Source organism: Mus caroli, unplaced genomic scaffold, assembly GCF_978045245.1.
Source record: "Mus caroli unplaced genomic scaffold, Mus_caroli_1 scaffold_3, whole genome shotgun sequence".
Taxonomy (NCBI): Eukaryota; Metazoa; Chordata; class Mammalia; order Rodentia; family Muridae; genus Mus; species Mus caroli.
The window spans coordinates 130,283,362-130,301,100 of NW_028227258.1; the positions used below are offsets into that span (position 1 = coordinate 130,283,362).

Here is a 17,739-nt window from a genome sequence, read left to right on the forward strand (position 1 = left end):
TAGAACTCTGCACTAAACCCATCTGGTCCTGGGCTTTTTTTAGTTGGGAGACTATTAATGACTGCTTCTATTTCTTTGGGGGATATAGGGCTGTTTAGATCATTAACCTGATCTTGATTCAACTTTGGTACCTGGTATCTGTCTAGGAACTTCTCCATTTCATCCAGGTTCTCCAGTTTTGTTGAGTATAGCCTTTGGTAGATGGATCTGATGGTGTTTTGGATGTCTTCAGGATCTGTTGTTATGTCTCCTTTTTCATTTCTGATTTTGTTAATTAGGATGCTTTCCCTGTGCCCTCTAGTGAGTCTGGCTAAGGGTTTATCTATCTTGTGATTTTCTCAAAGAACCAGCTCCTTGATTGGTTGATTCTTTGAATAGTTTTTCTTGTTTCCACTTGGTTGATTTCACCCCTGAGTTTGATTATTTCCTGCCGTCTACTCCTCTTGGGTGAATTTGCTTCCTTTTGTTCTAGTGCTTTTAGGTGTGTTGTCAAGCTGCTAATGTGTGCTCTCTCTAGTTTCCTTTTGGAGGCACTCAGAGCTATGAGTTTTCCTCTTAGAAATGCTTTCATTGCGTCCCATAAGTTTGGGTATGTTGTGGCTTCATTTTCATTGAACTCTAAAAAGTCCTTAATTTCTTTCTTTATTCCTTCCTTGACCAAGGTATCATTGAGAAGAGTGTTGTTCAGTTTCCACGTGAAGGTTGGCTTTCTATTATTTATTTTGTTATTTAAGATCAGCCTTAGTCCATGGTGATCTGATAGGATGCATGGGACAATTTCAATATTTTTATATCTGTTGAGGCCTGCTTTGTGACCAATTATGTGGTCAATTTTGGAGAAGGTACCATGAGGTGCTGAGAAGAAGGTATATCCTTTTGTTTTAGGATAGAATGTTCTGTAGATATCTGCCAGATCCATTTGATTCATAATTTCTCTTAGTTTCACTGTGTCCCTGTTTAGTTTCTGTTTCCATGATCTGTCCATTGGTGAAAGTGGTGTGTTGAAGTCTCCCACTATTATTGTATGAGGTGCAATGTGTGCTTTGAGCTTTACTAAAGTTTCTTTAATGAATGTGGCTGCCTTTGTATTTGGAGCATAGATATTCAGGATTGATAGTTCCTCTTGGAGGATTTTACCTTTGATGAGTATGAAGTGTCCCTCCCTGTCTTTTTTAATGACTTTGGGTTGGAAGTCAATCTTATCAGATATTAGAATGGCTACTCCAGCTTGTTTCTTCATGCCATTTGCTTGGAAAATTGTTTTCCAGCCTTTCATTCTGAGGTAGTGTCTATCCTTTTCTCTGAGATGAGTTTCCTGTAAGCAGCAAAATGTTGGGTCTTGTTTGTGTAGCCAGTTTGTTAGTCTATGTCTTTTTATCGGGGAGTTGAGTCCATTGATATTAAGAGATATTAAGGAAAAGTAATTGTTGTTTCCTGTTATTTTTGTTGTTAAAGTTGGCATTTTGTTCTTGTGGCTGTCTTCTTTTTGGTTTGTTGAGGGATTACCTTCTTGTTGTTTCTAGGGCGTGGTTCCTGTCCTTGTATTGGTTTTCTTCTGTTATTATCCTTTGAAGGGCTGGATTCGTGGAGAGATAATGTGTGAATTTGGTTTTGTCGTGGAATACTTTGGTTTCTCCATCTATGTTAATTGAGAGTTTGGCTGGGTATAGTAGCCTGGGCTGGAATTTGTGTTCTTTTAGTGTCTGTATAACATCCGTCCAGGATCTTCTGGCTTTCATAGTCTCTGGTGAAAAATCTGGTGTAATTCTGATAGGCTTGCCTTTATATGTTACTTGGCCTTTTTCTCTTACTGCTTTTAGTATTCTATCTTTATTTAGAGCATTTGTTGCTCTGATTATTATGTGTCGGGAGGTATTTCTTTTCTGGTCCAGTCTATTTGGAGTTCTGTAGGCTTCTTGTATGTTCATGGGCATCTCTTTCTTTATGTTTGGGAAGTTTTCTTCTATAATTTTGTTGAAGATGTTTGCTGGTCCTTTGAGTTGAAAATCTTCATTCTCATCCACTCCTATTATCTGTAGGTTTGGTCTTCTCATTGTGTCCTGTATTTCTTGGATGTTTTGAGTTAGGATCTTTTTGCATTTTACATTTTCCTTGATTGTTGTGCCGATGTTCTCTATGGAATCTTCTGCATCTGAGATTCTCTCTTCCATCTCTTGTATTCTGTTGCTGATGCTCGTATCTATGGTTCCAGATTTCTTTCCTAGGGTTTCTATCTCCAGTGTTGCCTCATTTTGGGTTTCTTTATTGTGTCTACTTCCCTTTTTAGGTCTAGTATGGTTTTGTTCATTTCCATCATCTGTTTGGATGTGTTTTCCTGTTTTTCTGTAAGGACTTCTACCTGTTTGATTATGTTATCGTGTTTTTCTTTAAGGATTTGTAACTCTTTAGCAGTGTTCTCCTGCAATTCTTTAAGGGATTTTTGTGCTTCCTCTTTATTGTCTTCTGCCTGTTTAGCAGTGTTCTCCTGCATTTCTTTAAGTGTGTTATTAAAGTCCTTCTTGAAGTCCTCTATCATCATCAGGAGATATGCTTTTAAATCCGTGTCTAGCTTTTCCGGTGTGTTGGGGTGCCCTGGACTGGGCGAAGTGGGGGTGCTGGGTTCTGATGATGGTGAGTGGTCTTGGTTTCTGTTAGTAAGATTATTACGTTTACCTTTTGCCATCTGGTAATCTCTGGGGTTAGTTGTTATCGTTGTCACTGTTTAAAGATTGGAGCAGAAGCTGTGTTCCACTCACCAGCAGTCTCTAAATCCTGCGGCGGGGGTCGTGGGTAGCTGATGGTACCCCGGTGCTGGTCCAGCCGGAAGAGGCCTGTGGTCCTACTCAGGCCGTTTTTCTGCTTCCCTAACTAATGCAGTCTCTGGTCCCGCGTGCAATTGGATTGTAGCAGAAGCTGTGTTCCACTCTCCAGAAGTCTTAAGATCCTGTGGTGGGTGTTGTGGGTAGCTGGTGAGTGTCAGCCGACCCTGCGCCCCAGCTGCCCTGGTGCTTTTCTGCCCGGAAGAGGGTTGTGGCCCTATGTAGGCCGGATTTCTCTCTCCCCAACCAGAGCAGTCTCAGGTCCCGCGTGATTGGACTGGAGCAGAAGCTGTGTTCCACTCACCAACAGTCCCAAAATCCTGCGGCGGGGGTCGTGGGTAGCTGGCGGGTGTCAGGCAACCTTGCGCTCCTGCTACCCCAGCGCTGATTCGGCCGGATGAAGCCTGTGGCCCTACTCAGGCCGGTTTCTGCTTCCCTAACTAATGCAGTCTCAGGTCCCGCGCAATTGGATTGGAGCAGAAGCTGTGCTCCACTCACCAGAAGTCTTAAGATCCTCTGGCGGGTGTTGTGGGTAGCTGGCGAGTGTCAGCAGACCCTGCGCCCCAGCTGCCCTGGTGCTTTTCTGACCGGAAGAGGGTTGTGGCCCTATGTAGGCCGGATTTCTCTCTCCCCAACCAGAGCAGTCTCAGGTCCCGCGTGATTGGACTGGAGCAGAAGCTGTGTTCCACTCACCAGCAGTCCCAAAATTCTGCGGCGGGGGTCGTGGGTAGCTGGCGGGTGTCAGGCAACCCTGCGCTTCCGCTACCCTGGCGCTGATCCGGCCATGAGGCCTGTGGCCCTACTCAGGCCGGTTTCTGCTTCCCTAACTAATGCAGTTTCAGGTCCCGCGCAATTGGATTGGAGCAGAAGCTGTGTTCCACTTACCAGCAGTCCCAAAATCCTGCGGCGGGGGTCGTGGGTAGCTGGCGGGTGTCAGGCAACCCTGCGCTCCCGCTACCCCGGCGCTGATCCAGCCGGATGAGGCCTGTGGTCCTACTCAGGCCGGTTTCTGCTTCCCTAACTAATGCCCCATCTTTACTTTTTATAGTTAGTGAATTTCCAAACAAAGTTTCCACATGACTCCATAGTTCTACTTCTCACACCATCACATGTCCACAAGAATTAGAGGCCGATTTTGAAGAACAATTTGCATACTCATTCATGTTCACAATACCAAAGGGAAGAAGCAGTTAGAGTTAACATCCTGAGACAGATTATTAAAGTAAAGATGTGATAGATGTGATATGTGTGTGTGTGTGTGTGTGTGTGTTTGTGTGCTTGAAACCCCCAAGTTGGTAAATCAGTTTGGAAACTATAGCCCCTCTGGATGGGTCAAACCACCAGGTTTCTGCTTTCCTCCACTAGGTCTCACATGTGCTAGACCAGTCTCTGTGAAGTACACAGTTGACCTTAACATTTGATCCCATCTCTGCATTGTGGGCTCAGTCCTATAGGTCCCTGTTTACACTGAAAAGTTCCTTTAACTAAGCAGGCAGATTTATTGAGATGGGCTCAGAGGATTTTTCTGAAGTCTACTCCCCTCCAAGTATAACACGCTGACAGGACTGGGAGCAGCTGAGTGGCTTAGAGCAGAGGGAATAGGCTCCTAACCTGACAGACAGATCTGATCCCTCCTCAGTTATGCTGAACTTCAGCATGGCCCCACACTCCCAAACAGGAATGTGACCATGCACTCAGTACTGTCCTGCTTTGCAGGCTGCTGCCACTGGCTCTGCCACCTCCTGTTCTAACCCTGACAGACCAAACTCACAGCTCAGAAGTCACTGTTCCTGTTCGCGTTGCTCTCTTCTCCCCCCTCTGTCCGGATCAATCAAGCACGATAATCACCAGTTTCTCTTTTGTCTCCCTCACTGGTGTCTGCATCGTCATTGATGTGTAGCCTTGAGGTAGACGTCCTGCCCAGATGAATGCATGAATGAAAGCTACTGAACAAAATACCTACAAGAGTTCTAGAAAATCTGGAGGCCCTATCTCCACAGAGTAATTCATATTTTCACATTCCCTGAGGCTACAGACTCCTCTCTCTCTCTCTGCCTCTCTCTCTCTCTCCCCCTCTCTCTCTCCCTTCTTCCCTCCCTCCCTCCCTCTCCCTTTACCTCCCTCCCTCTCTTCCTCTCTCCATCCTTTCTTCCCCTTTTCCTTTTTTTTTTTGTTTTTTTTTTTTGTTTGTTTGTTTGTTTCTTTTTGAGATAGATTTTCCTGTGGCCCAGCCTTGCCCTTGAACTCACCATGTAGCTGGGGATGACCTTGAACTTTTGGTCCTCAGCCTCTACTTCCCAAGGGCTGGCTTATACTAACTGCCGGCAGAAGCCAGGGCTTTTTGCATGCTGTGTAAGCACTTCATTTAACTGAGCCACGTCCCCAGCCCCCACCGTTTGTTTTTGTTGCTATTCCTTTCCCTCTAAGATTTTCACGCAAAAGCAGTGCAGAAATTATAAACAGACCCAGTTTTACTAGTGTAGCTCTGTCAGAGAGGGAAAGTTGAAAGCCAGCATCTGAAAACCTTGCCTGGGACCACGTCAATCACAGAGCACGGAAGGGAAAGGAGCTCTGAGCATCCCATTTAAGGTGTTTATGAGAAATTAGTGATGCACCATACTCCAGTACCCCTGGTGTTTCTGAATGCAGCACATGGTGACTGGCCTGTCCTATCAGAGAGTCAGTGAGCGGAAATGACAATGTGACTCTGTCCTCACACTCATGCTTTGCATGCCAATCCTATCAGGATAGAAAATTTCCTTCAGGTGACTTAGTGGAGTTGCCTGCACAAACTCTGTTGCCCAGACAGTGTGGAAGAGAAAGTTAGGAGAAGGCCTGACACTGAGAAACAAGCTTCTCTTTCCTAGTAGCTGTGGCCTGTGGATCATTTCCCCGTAAACTAAACTGGCTGGTAATGGTACCTTTTCCATATTAACATAGTATTTCGAGAGGCCCCACAACACAAGTGACTGGGCAAAGCAATGACTTCCAAGTGGCTGAGAAGCAACTTAGGAAGTGATGGGGCCCGCTTTGGGTATGAGAAGTGACAGCTCACATGGAGATTTTAAAGTGCTCCTAGGAGACCTGTTCAGGGCAAGCAGCTTAAGACTCTTTCTGGAGAGTCTCCCTAATGTGTGGCACCCACTGGAGAGTGGCAGGCAGCAACACCTGTGGCAAGTAATTCTCAAGATGGAGGCCACCCCCTATAGCCCTCCTCCCCAGCCATATGCTGCCCATGTGAAATCCTGGTTTGAGACAAGGGAGGGGTGTGTTAGCTAGACAAGGCTCTCTATGAAGTCCTGTCTTTGATTGAAGCACAAATTTATGGGATCTACTTGTATCAGACATAGTCTCTGAAACAAAATCAAACGTTTTGTCTGCTGAATATACAGATGCTCTTTTGGGTCTAGTCACTAATATGCCTGGCTCATCCTGGCCTTCACTAACTGTAGGAATGATTTGATAGTTTCTACAGTGGTTATGGTACGGCTGTGGGAAAGAGGTAGAAGACCCTGGAAAGTTTGAATCTTTTAGAAAGAAAAGAGTTAAACTACTCCAGGGAAGAGGACTGGGAAACAGGCCAGAGTTTGGCTCCTTTTTGCTACCATGCTGTGTAGAGCAGGGTGGGGCTAAGGAGGGGAGATGCTTTCACAGGGCCTGTGTGATCACCCACTATACTCCTCTCTTCTGCAGTGTTTCTTTGGCTTCTCAGATCCAGTGACCATGCTTAATTCTGATTTACACACCGAGTTGCTGACCTTGCCTATGGTATTCTATGAGTACCATTTATTTTCAGTAGTATTCATTTTGAAATTGAACAAAGACCCTAAAGTTTATTGCCCTAAAAATTTAGGTGGGGCTGACCTTGGGCTCCTCAGGAAGATGGCAAACAGAAGTAGAGAGACCATTTGGGCTACCTGGGTTCAATCCACAGCAAACCATTTACCTCTTTAAATGTAGCTTCTGAAAACTTCAATCAGGCACCTGAATGCTGAAGTGCATGACCTATGGATATGGTAGGTGAGGCACAAAGTCAAGGGATGTAGCGGGCAACCAAGCACATTAGAAATTGGAAGTCATCATACAAAGATGTAAAAGATTTTTCATGTGCATAAGATGTGTTGGCTATGACAGAAACTAGACAACCCCATCAGATTAGCATATTGATTTTTGTTCCCTTTTTGCAAATACATTACTACAAAGACACAGAAGAGGCGGGCATGAGTGATTGAATATTAGAAGAGACAATTGTATTTGCTATTCTACATTAACCTAATAAATAACTCTATTAGCAGTGTGTCCTTGGAAATGAGAACTGCCAACACATTTCCATAAGCGAAGACAGTGAACAATAAAAATCCCTGGAATGTTACTGAGATCAGATCTTTGTGTTATTCACAGTTCACATTTGAGTCTCCATCAGGATCATGCCTTCATTCATTTCACTTTAGTGGTTTATAATGTGTTAACATTTCTTTTCTCTATCTATATTAATAAATAATACCTGTATGTTGACAGCTTTCAAATTGAATTCTCTCGTTGTAAGCTCCTTCTCCAGCTCCTGACTCAAAGAAATATCTGCCTATCAGCATTCTTAGATGGAATCTCAAATCTAACACCCAGGGAAGGAGCCAGATTTGAATTTGCTAGTGTCCCATGAAGCATCCTCCTCCTCCAACCAGAACAATGGCTACTCAATTTTCCAGTTCTTTTACCCCAGACTCTGCCATCATCCTTGGTATCATATCAGCACATTAGCAGACCCTGTCACCTCTGGCATAAGAGTATTCACAGGATCTAGCAAGTTCCTACCAGTTTTACTTCCCTCTCAGCATCTCTGCTCCCTGCCATCTCTGCTTCCCACCCCAGCCTTGGCCTCTTCCCACTGCTACCCCCACTTCCTTGGCAATGCCTTGTTCCAATTATTGTTACTTATTTTTGATTGCTCTGCTTTGGCTGTTCCCATGCCTCCCACTCACACAAACATTCTGACTGTGGCCCTAAAATCTAAGGCAGACCATGCCAGTCCTCCATTTTCATCCCTCTATGGACTTTCCAATTCAACAAGGACATAGATTGACTGGCTCCCTGTAGTGTGTTGCCTTCTGCATAATTTTATGAATATTCTTCACTCTTGCTTCAGTGGCCTCCTGCCTACAGGCCAAGCATGCTGGGCATTCTGGGAAAGTAAGGAGAAAATATGGCATCCTTGAAGTTGTGAGTCTCGATGATAAATTTCAGTGCCTGTGAGTAGTGGGGAATATGGTGGATAAACTTTTAAAGAAGGAAGACTTAGTCTTATCCAAGTAAAAGTAAACACTCAAGCTTGTCTGAAATTGATGGACTGCATCCAACAGGTAAAGATGGTCCATAGTGCGTTAAAGCAAAGCGGGATCCTAATTAGGTTTCATTTTGAGAATTTAAGGTGGAAGGTGTACTGAGGAAGAGAGGGAAGTTGTTCTAGAATTGCACTATGAAACAGCCAGAGAGACAGTGCCTGGCGCCAATGGTGGTAGACAGGACAGTTAAGAGCAATTCAGGACGTACTGCATGCCACACTACAGGGTATGCAGAGTCAAGGCGAGAAGGGAGAGAGAGCTCTCACTGATCAAAACCGGTAGAGGAAAATGATTCATTTCCAGCTGGTTTTCAGTTAGGTGGCTGAAAGAGAGTTCAATCAGTGGTTTGAAGTAAGTCCTTCGAGTCAAGTGTATGTAACTTAGGCAGTGAAAAGAAGGCCCTTAAAAGGCCGAGTCTCCCATTCTGAAGCAGCCCCTCCTGTGTAGCCACTGTGCCACATAGCTGTAGATAAGAAACGTTTTCTTCTCTTGTCCCTGTCAGAGGAGGCGAGCTGGGTGCTGCTAGGCTTCTCAGTGGCTTGCTTGTTTTATTAGGTACTTTTTCCATTGTTTGATACTTGTTCCCAGGTGTATCATTTTCCATTTCACACTCCATAAATATGTACATAAATATTTTAAGAGTTTCTGTCTCTGCAGTTTGGATATGTACAATATAATGGATAATGGCTCAAACTGAAAAGGACCCAGGTAATAAATTGCTCTGTTCTTCAGGTTTAAATTAATCTCAAACTCAAGAGTATTGTGGTACTGTTAGCAGACTTTAGTCACAATAACCATCCCAATAGCAGAGTCTCCATTTCCCTTTCTCCTTGTAGTCCTCCACACCTTCTCCCTCATGCTCGTTGCTATCCCCTCCCTCCTTCACATCCATTTTGAGACAAGTTTCTATTCTGTATCCCAGACTGGCCTGGATCTCACTAGGTAGCCTTCAAACTCACAGGAATCCAACTGTCTCTTAAGTGCTGGCATTACAAATTTGAATTACCACATGCAGCCCATTTCATTTTATTTATTTATTGTTTTATTTTCGTGATGCGGATTGAACCCAGGTCTTTGTGCATACAGACAAGAGCTCTAGCCCTGAGCTACAGTCCCAGCCTTCCATTTCATTTTAAAAATGAAATTGCATGGTGAATGGACTCATCGAGCCCCATTCCTTGGACGGCAAAAACATTTAGAATCCATAAATGGTCTTTTTTGAGGCTATGTTACAGCAAAGTTGTCACACACAAAAAGAAAAGATGGTTGGCAGGCTTCACAAGCCCCAGGGAGTAAACTGAGAAGCACAGCTGCTTCCTAGCCTTTTGTACAGAGATGGGAATTGAGTACAAACCTGCACTACACAAAACCATCTCTCTGCCCTGCTGCTCATGTAAACGGCCCAGCTTCTATACTCCAAGAATAATTTAAATGGAGCAAAACATCTTGACAAAGACAACAAATTTATTAAAACATAAAGTCTTATCATTTGGTGGAGTCTGTCTCACTAAATGGAAGCAGCTTGTAGCCCATCAGAGAGCCTTGCATAGCTAGCGCTGACCTCACATCATAACTACAAGCCCAGCTGTGTCTTCCCTTCGACTTGATTCAAAGTTAGAACTCTGATGCATTTCACATATGCATAGCTCTCAAGAGAATTGAAAATGAGCATACATATTAAACGGTGTCTTTGTCTTGGGTGAGCCTTTGCTTCATGAAGCAGATGTAGCCAATCTTCCCGGGAAGCAGAGGCTCTGTAGTGTGACATTTGTGTCCATGTAGGATTTGGCTTTCTCACAGTGTTTATTCTGTGTCTTCTGAAGCCTTTTGTACAAGGGGGTCTAGACTGGGAGATTACATATCTTGTAGCAGGAACTTCATACATAGCTGCTGAGGTAACTTTAAGACAACTCAGGTGCTCTATAAATGTGGCCACTAAAATCAAAGCAGACAGAGTCCATGGAAAATAATGTCTGCTTCTGACAACAGAGTGTATGAGGATAGACATTCTTGTAGCCTTGTCTGGAAAGAGACAATATTGCATTTTTTCAAAAATTGTATAGGAGTGAAGCAGAATTCAGGAATCTGTAAATCTATTAATTTTTAGCAGAAAAAAAAATGGTGGCAAAATCCCTTTCCCCCAGTTTCATGTAGAACCTCCAACTACAAAGAGGTAAAGACAGAGTTGCCGCAGGAAGCCAGCAGGGCAGAGGAAAGCTGGATTCTGTCTTTTCAGACTGCAGACTGGCTCGAATAGAAGGTGCCAGAGGGCAGAGCTTCACTGGACAGCCAGCCCCGTGGAGGCCTAGCCCTCCATTTAAGGAACAGCAACCACGTATAGGAAGTGGGGGAATCACTGCCTGTCCAGAAGGGCTTGCCAGAGGCTGGGGACAGGCTGCCCAGCTGCCTCTCACCCCTGGATCTGGCCAAGAGATTTCATCAGTCCTGTTACCAGACATGGAGCCTGGCAGCAAGCAGAGCAGTGCAGGTACTGGTTCTACTGGACGGATTCCAGATCGTCCTTCCAGCCAGGATGCACTGAGTAGGAACGGACATACTGACTGGAAAACTCACCAGAATGGGACTTTGGTACATTAATTAATCCATGTTAGCATATGCCATTAAAACAAACAAAATAAAATATACCCTCCCCCCCACAAATAAACCCAACAAAATCTTAGGTAAAATTCAGAAGCAGTTTGCTGCCGGTCACTAGTATTCTATGCTTTGTGGTTTAGTGTCTCAAGACTCATGCAACATCACAGAGTACTTTGAAATAAAATTAGTAGACTCACCTTCTTTCTTTCAAACAGGGTCTAGAGATAGCTCCCTGTTTGGAAGTTAAAAGAGGCTCCAGGCCTGATCAATGTTTCCACTGCAATGTGGTCCTGATTCTATTTATAAATATTTAATAGCACTGACTGGTGTGGAGCCCACTATGTAGACCTGACAGCCCCAGCTGGTGTAGAACCCACTGGGTAGATCCGAAGGACTGAAAAAGCACACACCACCATGTTTGGTATGACTCTACATTCAAAATCAATCAAAGTATTTATTGTATGAAAGTAAGGCGGTCAGGAGTGTTGGAAGCAGAGTTTCTGGGTGAGCATGTTTACTAACTAACGGCTGTGTGGCTCTCGGTGCATTTGTCACCTACTCAGTGCATACAGCTTTTGAAATGGGTGGCACACAGAAAGGTCTCAGTGAATATTACTACTTGCCAATAATGGATGATACATTCCCTTAACTGTTTCGAGAAAATTTAATGCTAATTTAACTGTTATGTTATGGAAGGTATAGATACATAGAAGAAAATACTATCTGGTTTAAAGCTTAAGTTAAAAATTTTGACAAGTTCATCTCCTTCCTAACATCAGTGTCAACCTGAGCCTGTGGAGGCCTCTTCACATTTCACTACATTCATGCTTTCAGTGGAGATCTTATTTTGATAAATTTACGTCCTTCTTGCTTAGCGTCTTTCTAAGGATCTAGAAGATGGCTTTCAGGAAAAAGCCCGGTGGCTGTTGTGGTGATGATTCAGTAAGTGATTGCCTTGTAAGCATGAGGACCTGTGGTTTGGGCTTTTCTTTGTTAGTTTTTGTTTTTGAAAGAATTCCAGGCCAACAAAAGAGCCTGTTTCAAAACAAACAAACAAACAAACAAAAACAAAGAAACAAAGAAACAAACAAAAAAAACCCCCACAGGTTGAACCTTGGAAACGGCAGATTGTTCTCTGGCTTCTACATGTTCGCATACACACATACACACACACTGGAGGAGGAAGGGAGGGAGAGAGGGAAGGAGGGGGGAGGGAGGGAGGGAGGGAGAGAGAGAGAGAGAGAGAGAGAGAGAGAGAGAGAGAGAGAGAGAGAGAGAGAGAGAGAGAGAGAGAGATTTAGTTCTGACATGTGCCTGAGGGAATTTGCTAAATTCCTCTAGGAGCCATAAGGCCACTTAACAGTTGTGTGAGCTGAGTATCTATCAGCCGATGAGCATGTTCAGGTCCCTTGCCGCAGGCCTCACGTTCACTATCTCGTAAATTACAAGGAGCCTCCAAGTGGATCTTCATGTTTTACTCATGATGCTCCTAGGACTCAGGGACCTGCTCTTATTACCAGAGATTCTGTAAAGTTGTGTGGAATGGGGAGCTTAGCCTCAGTGTGCTGGGTATGGAACAAAAGCACTAACAGTTGTTTCTAGTGTGGGTGTGAGAAACAAATGTGTGTATATGTATATGTCTGTGTGTACAATATAAGGTGTGTACATATATATGACAGATCTATTATCTATCTATCTATCTATCTATCTATCTATCTATCATCTATCTATCTATCTATCATCTATTTATCTATTAACCACTTTCGTTCATTCTTTCTCTCATTCTCTCTCTCATTCTCTCTCTCATTCTCTCTCTCATTCTCTCTCTCTCTCTCTTTCTTTCTTTCTTTCTTTCTTTCTTTCTTTCTTTCTTTCTTTCTTTCTTTCTTCCATCTATCCATTCATCTTCTATTTTTCTATCTATCCCTTATATATGCTTGTGTTTGAGCATGCTAGACAGGATTCATTTTGTCAATGGTGTTATCCTCATGGGGATTACTCTCTGTAGAGAACATCTTGCTTCTTTAAAGGAATACGTGTATCTAAGAAAGCCAAGTGGTAAATGAGGATGTGTCTGCTGAGGCTGTCTGTATATTCCCAGGGCACAGTCCTAGCTACTCCTCCTCATTTTTCTGTCCAAGGTTCCTGCACATTGCCCAGCTTGTGTTAAGTGCTAAGACTCTTCTATGTTGTGCTTAATAATAATGGCAAGCCTTTAAGCCTTATCCTTATCATTATTAATAGCTGGAATGAGAGGTTTTTTTTCCCCATTGGGATCTTTCCTTGCCAGCCAAACTGTTCAAGGCAGAGATCAACCAGGTCAAGTTTACATCCACTGACCTGGAGTGTGATAATGTACACAGCAAATGGCTATCACCGGAGTCAGTGTAAGGCCAAGCAGAACACTCTGGACTCCTCCAAGACAGATCCCTGGAGAAAGAGAATGAACCCTCCAAATGCTGTTCTTCCATGAGAAAGATCCTTAAATTTCAAGAGTCTTTGGAGGCTGATTATGGGATGGATTCCCGGGTATGGCAGTCTCTAGATGATCCATCCTATTGAACACACTAGCAAGATTTTGCTGAAAGGACCCTGTTATAGCTGTCTCTTGTGAGGCTATGTTGGGGCCTAGCAAACACAGAAATGGGTGCTCACAGTCAGCTATTGGATGGATCACAGGAGCCCCAATGGAGGAGCTAGAGAAAGTACCCAAGGAGCTAAAGGGGTCTGCAACCCTATAGGTGGAACAACAATATGAACTAACTAGTACCCCCAGGAGTTCCTGTCTCTAGCTGCATATGTATCAGAAGATGGCCTAGTCGGCCATCATTGGGAAGAGAGGCCCATTGGTCTTGCAAACTTTATATGCCTCAGTACAGGGGAATGACAGGGCCAAGAAGTGGGAGTGGGTGGGTAGGGGAGTGGAGGCGGAGGGTATGGGGGACTTTTGGGATAGCATTTGAAATGTAATGAAGAAAATACCTAATTAAAATAAATTAAATTTAAAAAATTCAAGAGTCTTTGCCCTTCTCTCTCCAATACTTCTCTAATAATCTGTTTAAAAACAGATTAATGTAGGTATATAGGAAAGAGTTTTCCTGGAACATGTAGCCTACTAATTAAACTTACCATACCAATGGTATAACAGAGAGATAAACACAGACCAAGGGAGCAGACAGGATAGGGCACTACCTTCTGCTATGCTACCCTGTTGCACGGGATGGGATAATGTCCTTTACTACGCTGCTCTCTTGCACAACGATACGACATTTCAGATCAGCCAAAGAAGAAGGGAGCATTGTTAGATATATGTTTGGAGAGAATAAAGACTGCCTTCTCCCAAAGGACCCAAAATAAAACCAAGGTGAAGTAGAATTTAAGGCATAGAAATATGTGTTACTGAAAAAGATATAGGAGAATCATTCAAAGCTTATCAACAAATCATAGGAGAAGAGATTGGCATATTTTACTGCAAACATAGGAAGGATGATATACTATGTACTTAAGTATAGAGAAAATTATTCAATCGTGTGTTAGCAATAGTACATCTAGTAGGCACAACTCAGGGAACACATGTTACTTGGACTATTAAGAAAAACGATGAAAAAGGCACATGTCTGGAGGAACCCTGGAGAATTCCTCATTCCCATTGTCTCTTCTCCCTATTCTTACCCTTTTATGTCTCTGAAAACAGTGTAGCTTCTCCGTGGACTTCTTTTATTGCAAGAGATTGTTTCATCTCCATTACCTTGCTTCTAGAAAGACTTCTTCCCCAAACCCTTCCTTTTTTCTGACTGATGATGAGAGATTGCCTTTAAAAACCGACTTCTAAACACCCATGGCCATCAGGAGGAGAACTGCAAGTCCATTAGCTTCTCTGGCATGTGTGATCCATGACCGTAATTACTGTTTTGTGCTTTTATATTTTTCTTGCCTTGATAATGGCATATCACAAAAAAACTTTTCTAATTTGATCTTGGCTGGTATTTACAGCTGGAATTATTTCCATCTAGAGTAAGAGAAAGTCAGATCAAGGATCTGCATGGACCCTTTAACCTTCTTCCTTAACTCTCCTACCCTGAACTTGAACCATGTCCACAAAATCCCCTTCTCCATTAAGATGATTGCTCCAGTCATCCCAGCTTGTGTGGATGAAGCAAAAAGCAGGGAACAGGGCAGATAAACAACAAGAAGGCTAAGGGTGGCAAGCTCCTCACTCTGAAATCTCACTGTTTCTACACCACTCTGCCATACAGGAAAAAAAAAAAAAGAAAAGTCAATTACAAATTGTTTTATAGGAGGCTTTGCTGTCTGGGTAGAACTCATACTCTGCCACATATGCTAATAAACTTATGTGGCAATGTTAGAACATTTATGTGAATGAATTATGCTTAAATTATCAGCTCATATTATCATATAAATAATTGCTCTTGCCTTCTGTCCCAGTGGTGCTATAATCTCTAATAAAGCAGTTTATACTGGCTTTAAGGGAAACGATGGTGCCCTAGAAAACTCACATTATATTGCTTTAATAATAAAGAAGCAAAGTTTCAGGCAGCTCTTATTGACTCCCCAGCTCTCTGGATCAGATCCAGGCCAGACCATCTACATCTATGAGGGAAAAACAACTGAGTGATCCTGGATGAAGTGTATGAATTAATGCAGCCTCCACAAATTCAGAGACCCTGCTGAGAGGCTGGAGGCTGTCTTCAGCCTCCTACTCTGTTTTTTTCTGAACCCTGCACTCTCCTCCTACAAGAAATCAAGTCTCTACAAGAGAAAAAGACAACAGCATAAAACAATGGTCCTACCTTTTGTGCCGGTTGGCCATGAGATGGACAATTAGAAGTTGTCTAGTCTATGAAAAGGGCTGGCTAAGACAAGGCTTGGGCTTAAATAAGGCAGATTGGCTGTGCAGAAACAAAGAAGAAATGACCTGAGGGGTGGAAACAGAGCTTCACAAATGTCATATTGGGTCACGTGGAACAGAAGAGCCACTGAAATTTGAGTTTGTTCAAGTACATTACGATGATGCCGTGTGCAATAAGTTCTGCTGGAGTCTCAAACCACAAGCACTTTCAGAGTTGATAATTGCCCAGCGAGATGATCTCCTTTCTGTTCCCTGAGATCTAAGAGAGGGAAAGATGATCCTGTCCAGAGAGTTTTAATTTGCTTGAGAGCCTTAATCAGATGGTAATGTTTTCCCCTTGAGGACCCCTCTCTCAGTCTGTCAAGAGGAGCCCAGCTGCTAAAGCTGAAAACACTGGCGGACAGACACTCCCTGTTAGGAACGAAAGCACTGTAGACAAGAGACCCAAGTATGTATGTATACCTTGCTGTGCCTCAGATAGTTTCTGTTTCATTTGCAGGAAGTAGAAGGGGGTTATTGAGATCTGTGCCAATGAGAAAGAGCAAGTGTAACAATTAATTTTCCTTCTTGTCAGTGTGCGCGCACACTTAGTTGTTATTCATGCAGTAGAAGAAATTGGGGTGTTCTTTCACACATGTTGGTTCTTGGAGTGGGAGGGAGGGGGAGGGTGCAGGTACTGGGAAGAGTATCTTTCAAACGCAGAATAAACACTGCCCAGGGCAAAGTGCTCTGCATTGTTACTAAGTGAGCCTCACCCATCTGCACAAGTTTCCAATCCTCCTGCCTCTAACCAGGTTCTCATCTTTGCTGAATAATTTCATGCTGAGCAGTGGATGCCTTGGGAGTCACAAAATGCTGCCAGTCACTGAGATATAATGGCTGTGTTCACCTCCAATGAGTTATCTCCCTCATCACCTTCTTGAGGCAGATTAATGTAGCACCATGGAAGGTAGTCCCCTGGTCAGTGATTTGTGTTATCTGTAGGTCCTCTTAGTCCTCTTGGAGAACTTGGACAAGACATTCCACTTATAAAACAGCATCATTTTTGGATGGATAACTCCTTTCAACCTAGCTTTTCTAGGCAGGACAAATAGTTTAATTGGGACCTCTCAGAACTCAGTTTCACCCAACTACTGTGTCACCAGAACACCATAACCTCTGTTGAGTATCTGACGTGCAATGAAGGAGCCATGCACTCTGGCCATCAGCTCCCCAGTCTCTGATTTCCAAGTGCTGTTAAAAACATGGTTCTTTTATCCTTCAAAAGAACTGTCCTGCGAGGAGTACAGCAGACAACACTCCACACCGTGAGGGTCTGGACTTTGGAGAGCTTCAGCAGCTATCAGAATTGCAGAGATAGAAAGTAAGTTGAGGCTGTGGGGAGAAGACATTCTGTCTCCAAATTTCATCCTCTAATGTCTGACCAAAAGAAATCCATCCTTGGTTAAACACTTAGTAATTCAGTTATATTGGAAACAAAGAGATTAAATTTTTAACTGAATATTCTAACCAGAGAATATAATCTCCTACTGCTGAATTAGATAATGTTTTTGGTAAATTTCCAGAGAAGAAGAGATTGGAAGTCAGTGTTATTAAGTTCCCTTTTCATATCTGTATAATTAAATTCTGGTTTAGACAAGAAAATAAAATTTGGCCGTGATTAGTGTAGCCTAATGCAATTGCTTGCATTTCTTTATGAAATGCAGGTAGCAAGCAGATCACATTTCAAACAGCTAGTTATTCCATAAGCTTAATGGCAATTTAATAGTCTTCTAAACTTTCCAAAAGACATCCAATATGGGGCATTAACTCTGAGTTACCCATTTACTGTTCAAGGGAATGTGTCCTTTGACTTAGTCACTTAGTATCCTAACACACTCATTTTTCATAATTTCAAAACAGAGTTTTCCCTATTGGCTATAATCAGCTGGACACATGAAGAAAGCTGGTTTCTTTTGAAAGAAGACATATGTCACTGGATTCTCTTTTGTATGTTGAAACTAACATATATCACCTATTTCCTTCTTCAATTGTACTACTGGGAAATCTCAGGAAAGGTAGTTACTTTCTTTATGATCACACTCTTTTTTATTTATATTTTTGCAATAAAGAT

General features: G+C 43.0%; 1 protein-coding gene across 2 annotated transcripts in view; it reads right to left on the minus strand.

The window, feature by feature from the left end:
* The window catches only part of Kcnmb2 (potassium calcium-activated channel subfamily M regulatory beta subunit 2), a 300,378-nt gene that overhangs the window by 235,395 nt on the left and 47,244 nt on the right, over positions 1–17,739 (minus strand). Inside the window, exon 2 of one of the 2 annotated variants that reach the window (XM_085835975.1) lies at positions 15,568–16,965. The exons of the other annotated variant lie outside the window; for it this stretch is intronic. Coding sequence (XP_085692101.1) covers positions 15,568–15,587 — 20 coding nt within the window. The 5' untranslated portion in view covers positions 15,588–16,965. The remainder of the gene's footprint in view (positions 1–15,567; positions 16,966–17,739) is intronic. 2 annotated transcript variants of the gene reach the window in all.